A 16236-nucleotide genomic window follows, 5' to 3' on the forward strand; every position below is an offset into this window, starting at 1 on the left:
AGCCCTTTCTGTGGGCACTTGTGCACAGAGTTCATCATGTGGGGAGGGGGGCAGAAAATCACCCCCCCACACACACACCTAGGCTGGCTTGGGCATGATCCTTTACCTGGGAGTAAGCTCAGTTGCTGGCAATGGGGCTTGCTTCTGAGTAAACCCTCCCAGGGTCGTGATTCACCAATTCGACTACTTCACCAAGCTTACTCCCGAGTAACATGCACCTCGGAGCCAACTGTTTTTTCTAAAGTAAAACCTCAGTATTCAGGTTAAATTGCCGTGTTGGCACTTTGCGATAAATAAGTGGGTTTTGGGTTGTAATTTGGGCACTCGGTCTCGAAAAGGTTCACCATCACTGCTCTAGCTCGTATCTTACGACCGCACTGCGTACTACCGTATCTTACGCAGAAACAGTTTGTCTTGCAAGTAGACCAGGGGTCTGCAACCTGGGGCTCTCCAGATGTTCATGAACTACAATTCCCATCAGCCCGTGTCAGCATGGCCAATTGGCAGGTTGCAGACCCCTGAAGTAGACGATGGGGACAAACTTCCTTCAGTCATGCCAATCGTAGCAGGACCGGCACAGCAGGGGCACGATGCTATCCGGGCAAGACGGCTGAATGCCCCACACCAAAAGCAAACTGGGGAAAGATGCAAATTCTCTTATCCTTGAAAGACCTGTATGACGAAGCTTGGGAGAGCCACTCTTATCTCACCTCAATCTCTGGTTCTTTTCCCTCCTATTGACTCCAAACCAGCTGATTGTTCAAGAATTTATTGTAAAAGTTCAAAACAAATAAATAAAACATAAATGCAGTAAGAGATTGCTCAACTGGTCACATCCCTTTTGGTTCCTTGTCCCCGTTCCGGGAACCCATGGCCCAGAGGTGCTTCTCTGACCACGTCTCAAGATGGAATTCAAAAACCTTTGTTTTCCCCTTCTCAGGAAAACTCTGTTCAGGCCATGAGGTAACTTAGGCCTTTGAAGTTTCATCCTAGCACCTCTGCATAGTTTCCTGTCCTCCCTCCAGGAGATCAAAAGGCAAAGATGCTTTTCACAGTCATAAGTGACTTACCTTTACTGTAGCGATAGCATCTTCCATGACAACTTGGCATTTATGGCATTTGCCCAGTAACGGGGCACCAGGGGAAGGCTTCACAGTGAGTCAAGGGAAAACCCAGGAGGAAGGAAGAGGCAGACGCTTAAGATGCAAAGGAGGCATTTCTCAATCATTTGGGAGGAAGAAGAAGAGGAGTTTGGATTTTATATCCCCCTCTTTCTCTCCTGCAAGGTGTTTATAATCTCCTTTCCCTCCTCCTCCCCCAACAAACACCCTGTGAGGTGGGTGGGGCTGAAAGAGCTCCAAAGAACTTTGGCTAGCCAAGGTCACCCAGCTGATTCACCAGAAAAGCCTCCATAGCTCAAGTGGCAGAGCAGGGAATCAAACCTGGTTCGCCAGATTAGAGTTCACCTGCTCTTAACCACTACGGCACGCTGGTTCACACCTGAAACGTCTGAAAGACAGGCCAAGAGGGGGAGGAACATCAATCCTACTCGCTGTTTCAGCTCGTGCTTGACAAAGCTCAGCTGGATCATCAGAGGAACCGTCCAATGAGTCCAGGATTGGCTTCAGAGCACTTTAGTTGTATTATTTGTTCCTCATGGCATTATTTATATCACATTTCTCTTCTGTAAACTGCTTTGGATTCCTGGCCTTTAAGGACAAAAGTTGGATACAAATACTTTAAAAATGTTCTCTGCCGGTGTCTGCTAAAAGCACAAGAGCAATCCAGTTTTTATTTGAAAGCTGGGACTCTCCCAGGAGTTACACAGAAGCAAACCCCTCAAATTAGTCTGGGACCCTTTTTGACACAGGAGGGGGCTTATGAAAAGTTGAGCCTCACTTGCAAGTGTTTTCACAGACCACACCGCTGTTGTACTCATCCGTTGTATCACAGCAATCTGAAAGACAGGAAAGGGAGCACCTGAACATGAAAACATAGTCTCACTGATAGGCTTTGGCACCTGATACAGGATCTGGTTTTCATCAGTTTTCTGCCAGCATGGCCAATTGGCCATGCTGGTAGGGGCTGATGGGAATTGTAGTCCATAGCATCTGGAGTGCCAAAGGTTCGCCACCACGGAACTAAAAGAATCCCACTGCCTTCAGCCCACACCACTTACCACAAATCCCGTCATTCACACGGGAGGAAGGGATGTACTGAGGGCGGTAGCCGGCATTCGAACAGTGGAAGCGACCACTGGGGCAGGCAGCAGTCCCTGGAAGGCAACAAGACCTGTGTGAACACCAAACTGATCCTCTGGGGGAGGGGGAAAGTCAGGAAATGATCCCTGCTAGATCTTGGTCTGTAGTCAATAAACAGACTCTGGATTCTTGATCAGTAGTGAATGCCAGGGGGCATTCATTGAAAATGCTGGGGGGAAGAATCAGGACTAATAAAAGGAAACACTTCTTCACGCAACGTGTGATTGGTGTTTGGAATATGCTGGTGATGGCCACTAACCTGGATAGCTTTAAAAGGGGCTTGGACAGATTTATGGAGGAGAAGTCAATGTATGGCTACCAATCTTGATCCTCTTTGATCTGAGATTGCAAATGCCTTAACAGACCAGGTGCTCGGGAGCAACAGCCGCAGAAGGCCATTGCTTTCACATGTGAGCTCCCAAAGGCACCTGGTGGGCCACTGCGAGTAGCAGAGAGCTAGACTAGACGAACTCTGGTCTGATCCAGCTGGCTTGTTCTTATGTTCTCTTATTGATAGGCAGCAAGCACCCAGATTTAGGAAGCCAGTTCTGCTAGACCTGGCTTTCGCAGTCCCATTTATCCCCCTGGATTTCCTCTGCTCCTGTTTTCCCAGAGAATGAGTGAAAGGGATGTTTGGGAGCCAGGCACCCCACGGGCAGCGCAGAGATACATAGCCACTTGGCAGTCTGCCCCCACAGAGCCAAAGCACTTCCCCTCCCCCCCAGGGGTCAACCAGCAGGATCGGACTAGTTATCTACATATGCAAGCGTATACAGAAAGATCAACAGGAGAAGAGTCCATTAACATATCACAGGTTTGGTTACAATGGCCAAGCAACAGCAAAGCGAAAGTACGTTTCCTGCACCCAGGTGTCATTCTTAACGCTTTGCATCGTACAGCCCTTCGAAGCCAGGAACAGCGTTCAGTCCCCAGACGCTGTCCCAGACAATCCCAAAGCAGGACAGAATCCACCCTCTCTCAGGTGCAACCAGAACTTACTGCTGCCTGCTAAGATCTTCTTGCCCAGTCCCAGCGCTCTACATAGACTCCTGAGTCCAATAACACCTCCACCCAAAAATTATGCGACAGAAGTTATTTGGGCAATTTAATGTGCCCACGTGGTGCAGCAACCCGAGGAGGAGGAGCAGGAGGAGGGGCTGTTGGGATTTACAGTCCATGAACATCTAGAGAGCTGCAGGTTGCACTATGGTCATCTTTGGGGGCACTGCTTCAGGTGCCCCAACTTGTGAGACTAGGGGGGAGGCAAACAGAGAGGGCCTTCTCAGTCATGGCACCAAAGCTCTGGAACTTTCTACCCAGGGAGAGGTGTCTTCACCCTTATGTTGTAAGTGTTCCATCTGGCATTCCCTCAGTGATCCCTCCCTCCGGCCCAATGTTTTAACAGTTATTTTAATGTTTTTGAATTTTTTTAAAGCTTTGATTTTAATCAGCAGTTGCATAAATCTGATATCAAAAAGCTCGACACTCAAACCAGAGGAGGCCCATTCGAATCTAATAGCAAATGGAAGGCAAGTAAGGGAATCCGAAAATGATAAACACAAGCCGGGGAGCCTCTCCCCCAAACAAAAAACTTGCCAAAAACTCAAGGAAGTAAGTAGTAAGTGATCAACACTAAATATACATACACATACAAGCTAGTACAAAACAACAGTACTTATCATGTAATCCGTGCTCATCACGCTCAGTCCGTTCATAAGTTCAAAAACCTTTCCTGAATGACGTGCGCAAACGGGAGTAACTGAATGAAAGCCAGCGCGAGGAGTCGCTGGTTGATGGAACTAAATCCTGACGAATGAAAAGGGGTAGGCAAGCTCCTCCGCTGTAAATCTTCTTAGATGGTCTCAGCCATGGCTTTATTGAAGTGTATTAGATCCGGCGATACGAGCGTTCCTTCTCTGCATACTCCTCCCACCCTCAGACTGGGATATAAGGACTCGGGGATCTCCGTTCCGACGTTAATCTCAAAGGGTACTTTGATTCTTGAAAGCTCATACCTCTAAAATTTTGCTGGTTTCAAAGGTGCTCCTGGACTCCAATGAACCTGGTAAGTCAGCCTGGTGTAGTGGTTAAGAGCAGCAGGCTCTAACCCAGAGAACCAGGACTGATTCTCCGTTCTTCCCCAAGAAGCCTGACGGCTAATCTTGGACCAGTCACAGTTCTCTCAGAACTGTCTCAACCCCACCTACCTCACAAGGTGTCTGTTGTGACGAGGGAGATTGTAAGCCACTTTTGAGACTTCTTATGGCAGAGCAAAGTGGGGGATAAAAACCAACTCTTCATGCTCTTCTACGGCAGACCAACACGGCTACCTTTTAAGACTATCTCTATTAGTAAGTGACATGCACAAGACCTGAAAATAAGTTACACAGGAGCAGCTCAAGCAATGGCGCCCGGAGACTAAAAACCCTCCGGGCGCCTCCCCGCCGTGGAGCCTCGCTTACTCGCGAGTTGCGCGCGCAACATTCACTCTTTACTTTCCCCGCAGGCTCTGAGGCTCGGCTTCAGGGAAGCTGCCACTTGGGCAGCCTGTCTCTATGATTTCTTAAAAGGGCAATGCTCCAAAGCAATCGTTAGAGCATTGCCCTTTTAAAAAATCATAGACAGCCTCAGAGCCTGTGGGGAAGGGGGACGAAGGCCGGACAGCTGGATGGCCAGTGAGCGGTGGCGGCGGGGGTCTATGGGTGGGGGAGGGGGGCAAGAGCCTGCTGGGCGCCCCACAGGCCTGCACCCGGCGACATGGGTGGCCCCATGTCTCCATAGGTCAGTGATGGCGAACCTATGGCATGGGTGCCAGAGGTGGCACTCAGAGCCCTTTCTGTGGGCACTTGTGCACAGAGTTCATCATGTGGGGAGGGGGGCAGAAAATCACCCCCCCACACACACCTAGGCTGGCTTGGGCATGATCCTTTACCTGGGAGTAAGCTCAGTTGCTGGCAATGGGGCTTGCTTCTGAGTAAACCCTCCCAGGGTCGTGATTCACCCATTCGAAGTGTTGCACGACTACTTCACCAAGCTTACTCCCAAGTAACATGCACCTCGGAGCCAACTGTTTTTTCTAAAGTAAAACCTCAGTATTCAGGTTAAATTGCCATGTTGGCACTTTGCGATAAATAAGTGGGTTTTGGGTTGTAATTTGGGCACTCGGTCTCGAAAAGGTTCACCATCACTGCCATAGGCTCAAGCAATTATTTTAGTGTACTGATATACATCTGTGCATGATTTGCCCTTGGATTGCTGGCACCTGCTCGCCTCTGTCATTTCCCTTTCTACAAAACCTCCTTAAGAAGCCTTCTGTGTGCTAATAAAGCTTCTTCACAACTGGCTGTTCTAGCATTCCTCAAACCCGTCTAACATATATTTAAAAGAGAGCAAAACCTTTAAGAACCACTTTCAGCTTGTGGTTGCGAGGCCTGGCTCATGAGCCACTGTCAATGGCAGTTCTCAGCAGCAAGGGTCATGGAAGTGGGGGTAGAAAGGACCCCCTGAAACGCCCATCACACTTACCAGGTTCATCGGAACCATCTTTGCAGTCACAATAATCGTCGTTGACTCTGTCGAAAGCCACCGTTGCGGAGCCATCCAGGCAAGTGAAGGGCTTTGATTCGTCATAGAAGTGGTGGTCTGAGAAGGACAAAAGGGACAATGACTCAAGCACAGGAAAGGGCTTAAGAGCCACAAATCCCAACCCAGATGGGGCCTAGAGTCATAGCATGCCAAGAACAAAATCGCTTTCAGCAAGTCATGCAAAGATCAGAAAACCCAGCAATGGGTTGAAATGTGGGAGAGCGCTGGAAAACCTTCTACCAAAACGGCTTCTTTCGGAGGGAGTGGAATACTTCTTCAAGGCAAGGTTTTGGCTCCTCAGAATGCACAGTCTGAACATCTGTATATAAGCCTCTGCATCATTAGGTAATAATAATTCTTGCTCTTGCTGCAAACATATACAACATTTTCAAAGTGGTTGGTTTGTTTGTTTTTGGATTTATTAATTGCTTAAACATAAATAGTCTGGCAACAGTTCACAATAATGTTCATAATAAGCCTGACCTTCAAACATGCTGATAGTCATACCCGCTGGCACATTTTGGGAGTGCTTCTGTTTACTACTAAATTTTTTTTCCAATTCCAGCTAGCATTTTTCCCTACGTCCGTGATGCCAAAAATTAAGAAAATAAGCATAGGGTGCAACAGTTTGCTCTCAGTTGCTGAGCACATGAGCAATTTTGCTTGTAGAAGAGTAGGTTAAATTTCATAACTAAGCCAAGAACTGCAGTTTGAAAGTATATGATCTGGAAGTAGGGGTGGGTAGCGTGGTGGCCAAGTTTGCAGATGATACCAAATTATGTAGGGTGGTGAGAACCACAAAGGATTGCGAAGAGCTCCAAGCGGACCTTGATAAATTAGGTGAGTGGGCTCAGAAATGGCAAATGCAGTTCAATGTAGCAAAATGTAAAGTGATGCACATAGGGGCAAAAAATCCAAACTTCACATACACGCTACAGGGGTCAGTGCTATCAGTCACAGACCAGGAAAGGGATTTAGGCGTCTTAGTTGATAGTTCCATGGGAATGTCAACTCAATGCATGGCAGCTGTGAAAAAGGCAAACTCTATGCTGGGGATAATTAGGAAAGGAGTTGATAATAAAACTGCAAAGGTTGTCATGCCCTTATATAAAGCCGTAGTGCAACCGCACTTGGAGTGCTGTGTTCAGTTCTGGTCGCCACATCTCAAAAAAGGATATCGAAGAGATAGAAAAAGTGCAGAGAAGGGCAACAAGGATGATTGAGGGACTGAAGCACCTTCCTTATGAGGAGAGGCTGCAGCGTTTGGGACTCTTTAGTTTGGAGAGGAGACGTCTGAGGGGGGATATGATTGAAGTCTATAAAATTATGCATGGGGTAGAAAATGTTGACAGAGAGAAATTTTTCTCTCTTTCTCACAATACTAGAACCAGGGGGCATTCATTGAAAATGCTGGGGGGAAGAATTAGGACTAATAAAAGGAAACACTTCTTCACTTCTTCTGCCAGGAAGAAACATAAACAGTAATTGCCTCAAAGAACTGTGGGATTCTGTTAGCATCCTAACCAAAGTCACAGATTTTAAAGAGAAGCATTCACCCATCTTGCTTCCAGCCTCATCCTCCTCTGGGTCAAGAGGAAGAGAAGGCACTGTCTCTTGATGGTCTGGAACCTCTGGAACCTATTTTCTGAGCTATCTGTGACTTTGGGAGTTCATGGTCTGAAGAAAGAGAACTCACTTGTCAGGGAGACACCTCTGGGTCTTTTCACCTCGACAGGAGAGGCCAAGCCAGAGAGACAGGACAGCACCAGAGGCAGAAACAGCATTGTCCAAACAGAAAACACACAGCAGCTCCTGTCAGAAAAAGAAAGATCAGGAGCCATTTCTACAGACCCTTCCCTTTCCTTATATTCTTCGGACCAAAATATGAAACAAAATTTTAAAACGAAGAAAGGAACATTAAAACACATCGCAATGATTTACAGCTTACAGCAGCGGTGGCGTAGTGGTTAAGAGCAGGTATATTCTAACCTGGAGGAACTGGGTTTAATTCCCCGCTCTGCCACCTGAGCTGCAGAGGCCTATCTGGGAATTCAGATTAGCCTGTACACTCCAACACACGCCAGCTGGGTGACCTTAGGCTCGTCACAGTTCTTCGAAGCTCTCTCAGCCCCATCCACCTCACAAGGTGCTTGTTGTGAGGGGGAAAGGGTAAGGAGTTTGTAAGCCCCTTTGAGTCTCTCACAGAAGAGAAAGGGGGATACAAATCCAATTCTTCTTCTTCTTCATTTCTGTAATGGCTTAAATGAACCATGAGTGCTAAAAGCTGGGCCACACAAGACATGACTTCTGGATTGGTGTCTGCCTCAAGAAAAGGGATCACACAAAATTCAGCAGGCAGTTGACAAGGTAATTCAGAAGTCTCTGAGGGGATACCATAAATCACAGAATAAAATAAGATGCCCTGCGGTGTCCCTGACTCCATGCGAGCAGCACCCACAGCAGCCAGAATATGATTTGGAGAGCCCCACAGTTGACAGGATGTTTAGCCTGCTTAACGTAAAAGCATGCCGATGGCCAGAGGTTGTAAACAAGGCTTAGATATAGAGCAGTGGTGGCGAACGTATGGCACGGGTGCCAGAGGTGGCACTCAGAGCCCTCTCTGTGGGCACACACAGAGTGCCCTCCCCCCCCACACACACATCTAGGCTAGTCTGGGCTGCTGGCCTTGATTATTAGCATTAAACCTAAGACCTACTTTTGGGGAAGCAGTGTAGGTAACCCTGTTAAGCGCGGCTAAACCCCACTGATTTTCATGCAAAGAACTAAAGCGCGATCCTTTACCTGGGGGTAAGCTCGGTTGCTGGCATTGGGGCTTGCTTCTGAGTAAACCCTCCTAGGGTTGTGATTCACCCATTTGAAGAGTTGCACGGTTGCTTCAAAGCAAAGCCACTGACTACCACCAAGGTTACTCCCGAGTAATACACGCATCGGAGCCAACCGTTTTTTTCTAAACTAAAACCTCAGTATTCAGGTTAAATTTGCCGTGTCGGCACTTTGCGATAAATAAGTGGGTTTTGGGTTGCAATTTGGGCACTCGGTCTCGAAAAGGTTCGCCATCACTGATATAGAGGGAGGAGTCACAGAAGGGGGAATGCCCACTGCAAACACACCTTGCACCGTCCCGTGCGCACAAAGATACTTTCCACGCTACAGGAAGGAAGGGGAAGAACGTTGCAGATTTCTTCCCTTCCTCTCAAAAGCTGTATTCTTTTCAAACCAACAAGCTAACATGAATTAAAGAAATGCTGTCAACTCTAAATGGGAAAAAAACCCCAAATCGTACGTTTCCAAAAGGAAACATCACACTATGTTTTGGATCCAGTGACTTAGCTTCAACTGGACAGTGGGGATGTGCCATGGGACATCCCTCCACCCCCTCAGGACCTCACAGTCACCTGAATGACAGTTCCTGGAGTTTCGGGATCCTTGAGGACAAACCACTGCATACGCTGACCCCCCCTAGGGGCAGTGGGGGGACGACTTCCAGCAAGAGAAGGGAAGGGGTGACATCCCTCCTCCTTCCTTCAGAGAGCTGTATGCTTTGTCCGTGCTCAGACTTGAATGCTTCATAAGATCTGGAACTGGGAATATGAAATATTTCTCTCAGTCCCCCACAAGACCAGGACATTTAGTTCTACAAATTATCAAAAGGAATCGCATTATTCTGTTCCCACCACCCCTGCCACCACACTAGTCAACGTCCAAGGCCACATTCATATGTGGCGTAGTGGCTAAGAACAGTGGCTAAGAGCAGGTGCACTCTGATCTGGAGGAACCGGGTTTGATTCCCAGCTCTGCCGCTTGAGTTGTGGAGGCTTATCTGGGGAATTAGGATTAGCCTGGGCACTCCCACACACGCCAGCTGGGTGACCTTGGGCTAGTCACAGCTTCTCGGAGCTCTCTCAGCCCCACCCACCCCACAGAGTGTTTGTTGTGAGGGGGGAAGGGCAAGGAGATTGTAAGCCCCTTTGAGTCTCCTACAGGAGAGAAAGGGGGGGTATAAATCCAAACTCTTCTTCTTCTTCTCTTCTTAACTGTCTTATGTTAATGGACCTGTTGTTCACTGTGCTTGGAAACATAGTAAGCAGGCAATCTCGCTGGGGGGGGGGGGGGATGGAGATTCCCAGCTGAAGACTATTGGTGTTCTTGAAACATTCTGAACTCCATATCAAAGCTTTCCACACCTTGTTCCATTAATCTGCGGGAAGATGGGAGGGGGGTTCAAGTGGGAAAAATGAAAGGAATAAATGTGTGTGCAAGAAACCGGGGCCTTAGTTCTAGCTTCTTGACGTTGAGAGTCTTTGCTGACAACCCAATAAAGGCTACTGCTGGGGGGAAGACTTAGGACTAATAAAAGGAAACACTTCTTCACGCAACATGTGATTGGTGTTTGGAATATGCTGCCACAGGAGGTGGTGATGGCTACTAACCTGGATAGCTTTAAAAGGGGCTTGAACAGATTTATGGAGGAGAAGTCGATTTATGGCTACCAATCTTGATCCCCTTTGATCTGAGATTGCAAATGCCTTAACAGACCAGGTGCTCGGGAGCAACAGCCGCAGAAGGCCATTGCTCTCACATCCTGCAGGTGAGCTCCCCAAGGCACCTGGTGGGCCACTGCGAGTAGCAGAGAGCTGGACTAGATGGACTCTGGTCTGATCCAGCTGGCTTGTTCTTACGTTCTTACTGATTTTATATCCAGAGTTCAATTTATTGAACGTTGTAGGACCTAACAGAAAGCTCCTGGGAACATCTCCAAGGTAACTATGAACTGCGGTCCTTAGGGGCTGAGTTTTGTTTCACGTTGATATCCAACCAGCTGTCGTATCTAGGATTGGGGAAAGAACATTTCCAAGCCAGGCCAGCAACAGAAATTCATCTTTTTAGCTTCACACACATACAGTACTTTTAAATGTTTGATTAAAAAAAAACAGCAAGGCATCAATTTCTGCATTTAAAATCCCCCCCAAAAGAGAGTAGGCGTAAATGTTTTGCAAGACTAAGTTCAAAAGGCTCTGGTTGTTCATTTCAAATCTTCCCCAATCATCCTGCTAACCAAATTAAGTTAATCGTTTTAGACCATAGATGAACACTCTGAGACTGCCCTTTCCTTTTCCAAGCCAACAACATACAAAATTTTCTCTCGTCCTCTTGTGCTCTCTACAAACTACAGAATCCCTGGGGGAGAGACAGCAGTATCTCTAATAGTTAGCAAGGCTCCATCTGCAGATATGAAAGTCAATGTAACAGAGGAATTGGTTGTGGTGGGTTTTCTGGGCTGTGTTGCCGTGGTCTGGTAGATCTTGTGCCTAACGTTTCGCCTGCACCTGTGGCTGGCATCTTCAGAGAAGTCTGTTACACACTGTGTCCAGAATCAGAAGAACTTTTCGACAAACTTGTACGCACTCACAGAGACAAATGTATCTATAAACACCTAAAAGGCACTACTAACTGCTGAATAAGACAAGTACTTGAAGCCTTGGGGGGGGGGGGGGGGGGGGATTTTTAAATTAATGTCAAAACGAAAGCTGCAAGGTTAGGTGGGTAAACACACCTGTTTCCTGAAAGTCTCTTCACAAAGTGAGAGACCAACAACTCTCCATTCACCACAGGGCTGTCAGATGAGATGTGGGAGAATTGGGGGCAGTCCTCATAACATAATGTTTAATGTTTTCATGAAAATGCCAGGAGGGATCATCAGAGGATCTGGAATGAATATCAACAGGCAGATGACACCCAGCTCTGTTTCTTTGCAACAGCTGAGCCAGGCGGGCCTCCCGAAATGCTGCAAGGGTGCCTGGGGAAGCGAATCAGATGGATAAACGTCAATAAACTGAAGCTAAACGGAGGCTCATTCAGCACATGCAAAATAATGCACTTTCAAACTGCTTTCAGTGCTCTTTGAAGCTGTGCGGAATAGCAAAATCCACTTGCAAACAGTTGTGAAAGTGGTTTGAAAATGCATTATTTTGCATGTGCGGAAGGGGCCCTAGATAAGACTGAAAGGTGCTACTAATGAGTAAGAAGGTAGCTTGAGGATATGGAGGAGCAAATTCATGGCTGGATCCTGCCTCTGGCTTGGTGAGAGCTCCCAGGCACCCAGAGCTCCCAGGCACCCCCTCCCCCACGGCAAGCAAAGGAGAGCTTCAGGGTTCAAGGCAAGGCGTGGAGTCCCAACCCGGGGTTTCCGGTTACCTGTTTTGAGTTGAGCAATACCTGGAGGGAAGGGGGAAACCTGAGGCGGGCAGGGTTTGGGGAGGGGGGCTTAAATGGGGTATAGTAATGCCAGTGAATCCACCCTCCAAAGCAGCCATTTTCTCCAGGGGAACTGACCTCCGGCGACTGGAGATCAGCTGTAACCGCAGGAGAACTCCAGTCACCAACTGGAGGTTGGCAAGCGATGAGTGACCAGATTGGGAGGTCCCTGGGGCAGGACCCGGGGAGGGGGCTCAGCTGGGTCCATGTACGCACGCGCGCACACCCTCGTCGGCGCTGCCGTTTCTCCCAGAGAAGCGGGTTTCCATCGCCTGCAGTTCAATGGGAATTCCGAGAGAGGGACCAGATCCCCCCTCCGAGAGGTCGGCAACGGAGTACCCCCCGCTTGGCGACCACCGCTGCCCAGCGGAGCAGCCGAGGCCAAGATGCTCAGCCAAGGACAAAAGGGGGGGAGGAGGAGCCCGCCCGTGCCGGTTAGCGCCCCCCACTCACCGAGGCAAAGTCCGCGTGGACGCAGCTCCCCAAACCCGGAAGTGGTGACGACACATCCGCGCCCAATGAGAGGGGTGACGTCACGCACCCGCCGGCATTGCACCGCAAAGCGCACACTCAGCGACCGGCGCCATGAAAGTGGCGGAAGTACCGTCCATCCCCTCACCGCCCGCCGTCGGGGAGGCGAAGGCGAGGCGGCGCTTCTCCCTCGCCCTCCCCCAAGTACCCGGCCTCACCTCCCGCCCGCCACACCCTGGGCCGCCTCCCGGATTCTCTCCAGGCCCCAAAGTCCACCCCCAACACGGGTGCCCTTCCTCCCATGGCGCCCCGCGGGGGCCGCGTTAGCAGCCAATAGACTCCGCATCGGAGCCGGTCGCCATAGAGACGGCGTCCGGTGGAGGGAGGCGTGCGAGCCACGGAGGGAGTCTCCGTCGGTGCGGGGAGTTCCGCAAGTCCTGGCCCCGCCGCCCGCCATGCCCGCGACGCAGACCCGGGGCGGCATCGCGCCTCTCATGCACGAGCAGATCGCGGAGCTGCAGAACAAGATCCAGCTGCTAGGTGGGGTCGCCCGGCCGCGGAGATCGCGACCCCGGGAAAAGACGGCTTGGGGTGGGGGGAGAGGTTGTACTCTGCGGCCGCGCGACTCCACGCAATGCCCCCCAAATCTCCAGGAGTGTTTCAAGCTAGAGTTACCCCGCTCCATGTATGCACTGTGGTCCATACTATTGTGTAGAGCTTGCTGAAACTCGGATTCTGCTATGTAATTTTTGAATTAGGGTGTTGTGGGTTTTCCGGGTTTTATCTTCAGATCTTCTGAAGATGCCAGCCACAGATGCAGGCGAAATGTCAGGAGAAAATGCTACTGGAACATGGCCATACAACTCGGAAAACCCACAACACCCTAGTGATTTTGGCCGTGAAAACCTTCGACAATTTTTGAATTGTTTATTGTATCACAGTAATACTTTGGTTTATTTCTGTTTTTAAATTTCTGGTTGAATCAACAACCCAAATCCTATTTCCTTGCTTTTTGAACATTCCCTCCTGTTGCTTCTAGTAGACCACAAACTGAACATGAGTCAGCAGTGTGATATGGCAGCCAAGAAAGCCAACACAATTCTGGGATGCATCAATAAGAATCTAGTGTCTAGATCAAGGGAAGTAATTGTACCACTCTACCCTGGATTGGTTAGACCTCCTCACTGTGTTCATTTCTGGGCACCGCAATTCAGGAAGGATATTGACAAGCTGGAATGGGCCCGGAGGATGGCAACCAAAATGGTAAAAGCCAAAGGTCTGGAATCCATGCCCTACAAGGAGAGATTTAGGGAGCTGAAGATGTTTTGTCTGGAAAAGTGAAGGTTAAGGGGGGATGTGATAGCTATGTTTAAATATTTGAAGGGTTGCCATGTCAAAGAGCGAGCGAGCTTGTTTTCTGCTGCCCCAGAGACTAGGACCAGGAGCAATGGATTCAAGGTGCAGGAAAAGAGTTCCCACCCAAACATTAGGAAGAACTTCCTGACCGTCAGGGCTATACGACTGGAGAATTCACTGCCTCGGAGCGTGGTGGAGTCTCTTCCTTCTTTGAAGGTTTTTAAACAGAGACTGGATGATCATATATCAAGAGTGCTTTGATTGTGTGTTCCTGCATGGCAGGGGATTGGACTTGATGGCCCTTGTGGTCTCTTCCAACTCTATGATTCTATTGTCACTCTCTGTGCCATTTCCTTGAGTTCCAGTGAGAAAAGTAGACTATAAATAACATCAATAGTTAGGATCGTGTCATATACACCATGCTACAAACTTTCAGACCAAGGTAGCAACACAACAATCAAAGAGCTAGATCTGAATTCAGTATCACCTTGGAGACAAGCAATACTTAAGGTGTACGAGCTTTCATGAGTCAAAGCTCCCTTCCACACAGTTTTGACTCTCAATAGCTCACACCCTAAAAAACTGGCTGGTCTCTGGGGTTTTACTGGTTGCGGGTCTGGCTCCTCCTGCAGTCCAGCATGGCTGCCCTCTGAAACTTATTGTTGTATGATTGACCTATGGTTTCCTTGTACAGGAAAACTGAGCAGGGTGTGTGTGTGTGTGTGTGTGAGAGAGAGAGAGAGAGAGAGAGATTAAAAGCATAGATCAAAGGGAAGATTTGAAGTACAGTGTCCTAATGTTTACGTTTCTGACTCAGCCTGTCTCACTTAGCTTCTAATATTAGCAGTAAGTTGCCTGCCAGCAGAGCCCCTTTCCCTTTGTGCTCGCTGCAGAAGGTGACCGGAAAGCCTTCCACGAGAACTCCCAATGGAACATCAAGAAGAACAGGGAGTCGATCTTGCAATTGAGGCAGGAGAATAAGAAGCTGCACCAGAAGTTGGCAGAGCTCCTTGTGGTGAGTTCCCAAAATGATGCTCGCTCACATCGGCGGCCCTACAGATACTCGTTTCCCTCCGTGCCAAGCTCTTTTAGTCTCAGATCTGTGTTGCTGCAGCTCTTATCCAGGTCTGAGCTTATTTGGCAGGGATGGAAACATGGCCAGTCCTTCAGACCAGTGTGATGTAGTTGTTAAGAGCAGGTGCACTCTAATCTGGAGAACTGGGTTTGATTCCCTGCTCTGCCTCTTCAGCTGTGGCGGCTTATCTGGAGGACCAGATTAGCTTGTGCACTCCCAACACATGCCAGCTGGGTGACCTTGGGGAAGTTTCAGTCCTTCGGAGCTTTCTCAGCCCCACCCAACTCACAAGGTGTTTGTTGTGGTGGGGGGGAGGGGGAAGGGAAAGGAGATTGTAAACTCCTTTTGAGTCTCCTTACAGGAGAGAAAGGAGGGCTGTAAATCCAACTCTATTTCATTAGTAGTTGCTAAACACACTGCTAGAGCTTCTTCTGGACTTTGATTCGTTCTCTCCACTTGCAGACTTCCTTGCTTTCTTGTGTGTGGCCCCAGGATCAGCTCCAGATTTTCTGGTCCCTTCTACAAAATATGCTCCATGGCCCCCTTCATAGAAACATAGCATTGAAATGGACCTCCAAGATAATCTAGTCCATCCCCATACACAATGCAGGAATTTCACAATCATATCCCCCAGTGATGCCCACTCTGTGCCCAGGGGAAGGCAAGAAAAAACTTTAGGATATTTGGCCAATCTGGTCTGGAGAAAACAGAGGCGTAGCTGGGCAGGAGTAGTTCTGCCGCTTGAGCGGTGGAGGCTTATCTGGGGAACCAGATGAGCTTGTGCATTCCCAACACACGCCCGCTGGGTGACCTTGGGCTAGTCACAGTTCTTTGGAGGTCTCTCAGCCCCACCCACCTCACAGGGTGTCTGTTGTGGGAAGAGGAAGGGAAAGGAGATTGTAAGCCCCTTTGCATCTCCTTACAGGAGAGAAAGGGGGATATAAATCCAAACTCTTCTTTCTCTCCGCCTCCAGTGAACTTGGGCTGCTGGGGCCATCCAGGAAGGCTGAGTGCTGTGGCCAGGCTGCTCTGCCCATGGGGGGGCATCAAACTCAGGTTTTGCCCAGGGCGCGAGTTTGCCTAGGTACGCCACTGCTGGAGTGTCAGCTGCCTTCCTTACCAAATTCAGGGCTGCTTACCAAATTCAGGGCTGGGCCAGCCGGATGCAAAGAGCTGGATGCAAGGAGCTATGGGTTGGACAGTGAACCGTTC

General features: G+C 49.0%; 2 protein-coding genes across 7 annotated transcripts in view; one reads left to right on the forward strand and one right to left on the reverse strand.

The window, feature by feature from the left end:
- Positions 1-12727, reverse strand: part of PRKCSH (protein kinase C substrate 80K-H) — a 52382-nt gene extending 39655 nt beyond the window's left edge. The window contains exons 1-7 of one of the 5 annotated variants that reach the window (XM_048491148.1): positions 12576-12695; positions 11422-11664; positions 9263-9448; positions 7543-7658; positions 5787-5903; positions 2180-2275; positions 1900-1957 (exon numbers count right to left, since the gene is read on the reverse strand). In XM_048491148.1, the coding sequence (XP_048347105.1) occupies positions 1900-1957; positions 2180-2275; positions 5787-5903; positions 7543-7630 (359 nt within the window). In that variant the 5' untranslated portion in view covers positions 7631-7658; positions 9263-9448; positions 11422-11664; positions 12576-12695. Of the gene's footprint in view, positions 1-1899; positions 1958-2179; positions 2276-5786; positions 5904-7542; positions 7659-9262; positions 9449-11421; positions 11665-12200; positions 12498-12575 lie in introns of those variants that run through there. The other 4 variants (XM_048491149.1, XM_048491146.1, XM_048491147.1 and 1 more) reach the window with 4 other exon arrangements.
- ODAD3 (outer dynein arm docking complex subunit 3) overlaps positions 12711-16236 on the forward strand; it is a 33744-nt gene continuing 30218 nt past the window's right edge. For both annotated transcript variants that reach the window (XM_048491152.1, XM_048491153.1), the window contains exons 1-2: positions 12711-13133; positions 14843-14964. In XM_048491152.1, coding sequence (XP_048347109.1) covers positions 13049-13133; positions 14843-14964 — 207 coding nt within the window. In that variant the 5' untranslated portion in view covers positions 12711-13048. The remainder of the gene's footprint in view (positions 13134-14842; positions 14965-16236) is intronic.

The sequence above is a fragment of the Sphaerodactylus townsendi genome, linkage group LG03 (assembly GCF_021028975.2).
Source record: "Sphaerodactylus townsendi isolate TG3544 linkage group LG03, MPM_Stown_v2.3, whole genome shotgun sequence".
NCBI classification, from domain to species: Eukaryota; Metazoa; Chordata; class Lepidosauria; order Squamata; family Sphaerodactylidae; genus Sphaerodactylus; species Sphaerodactylus townsendi.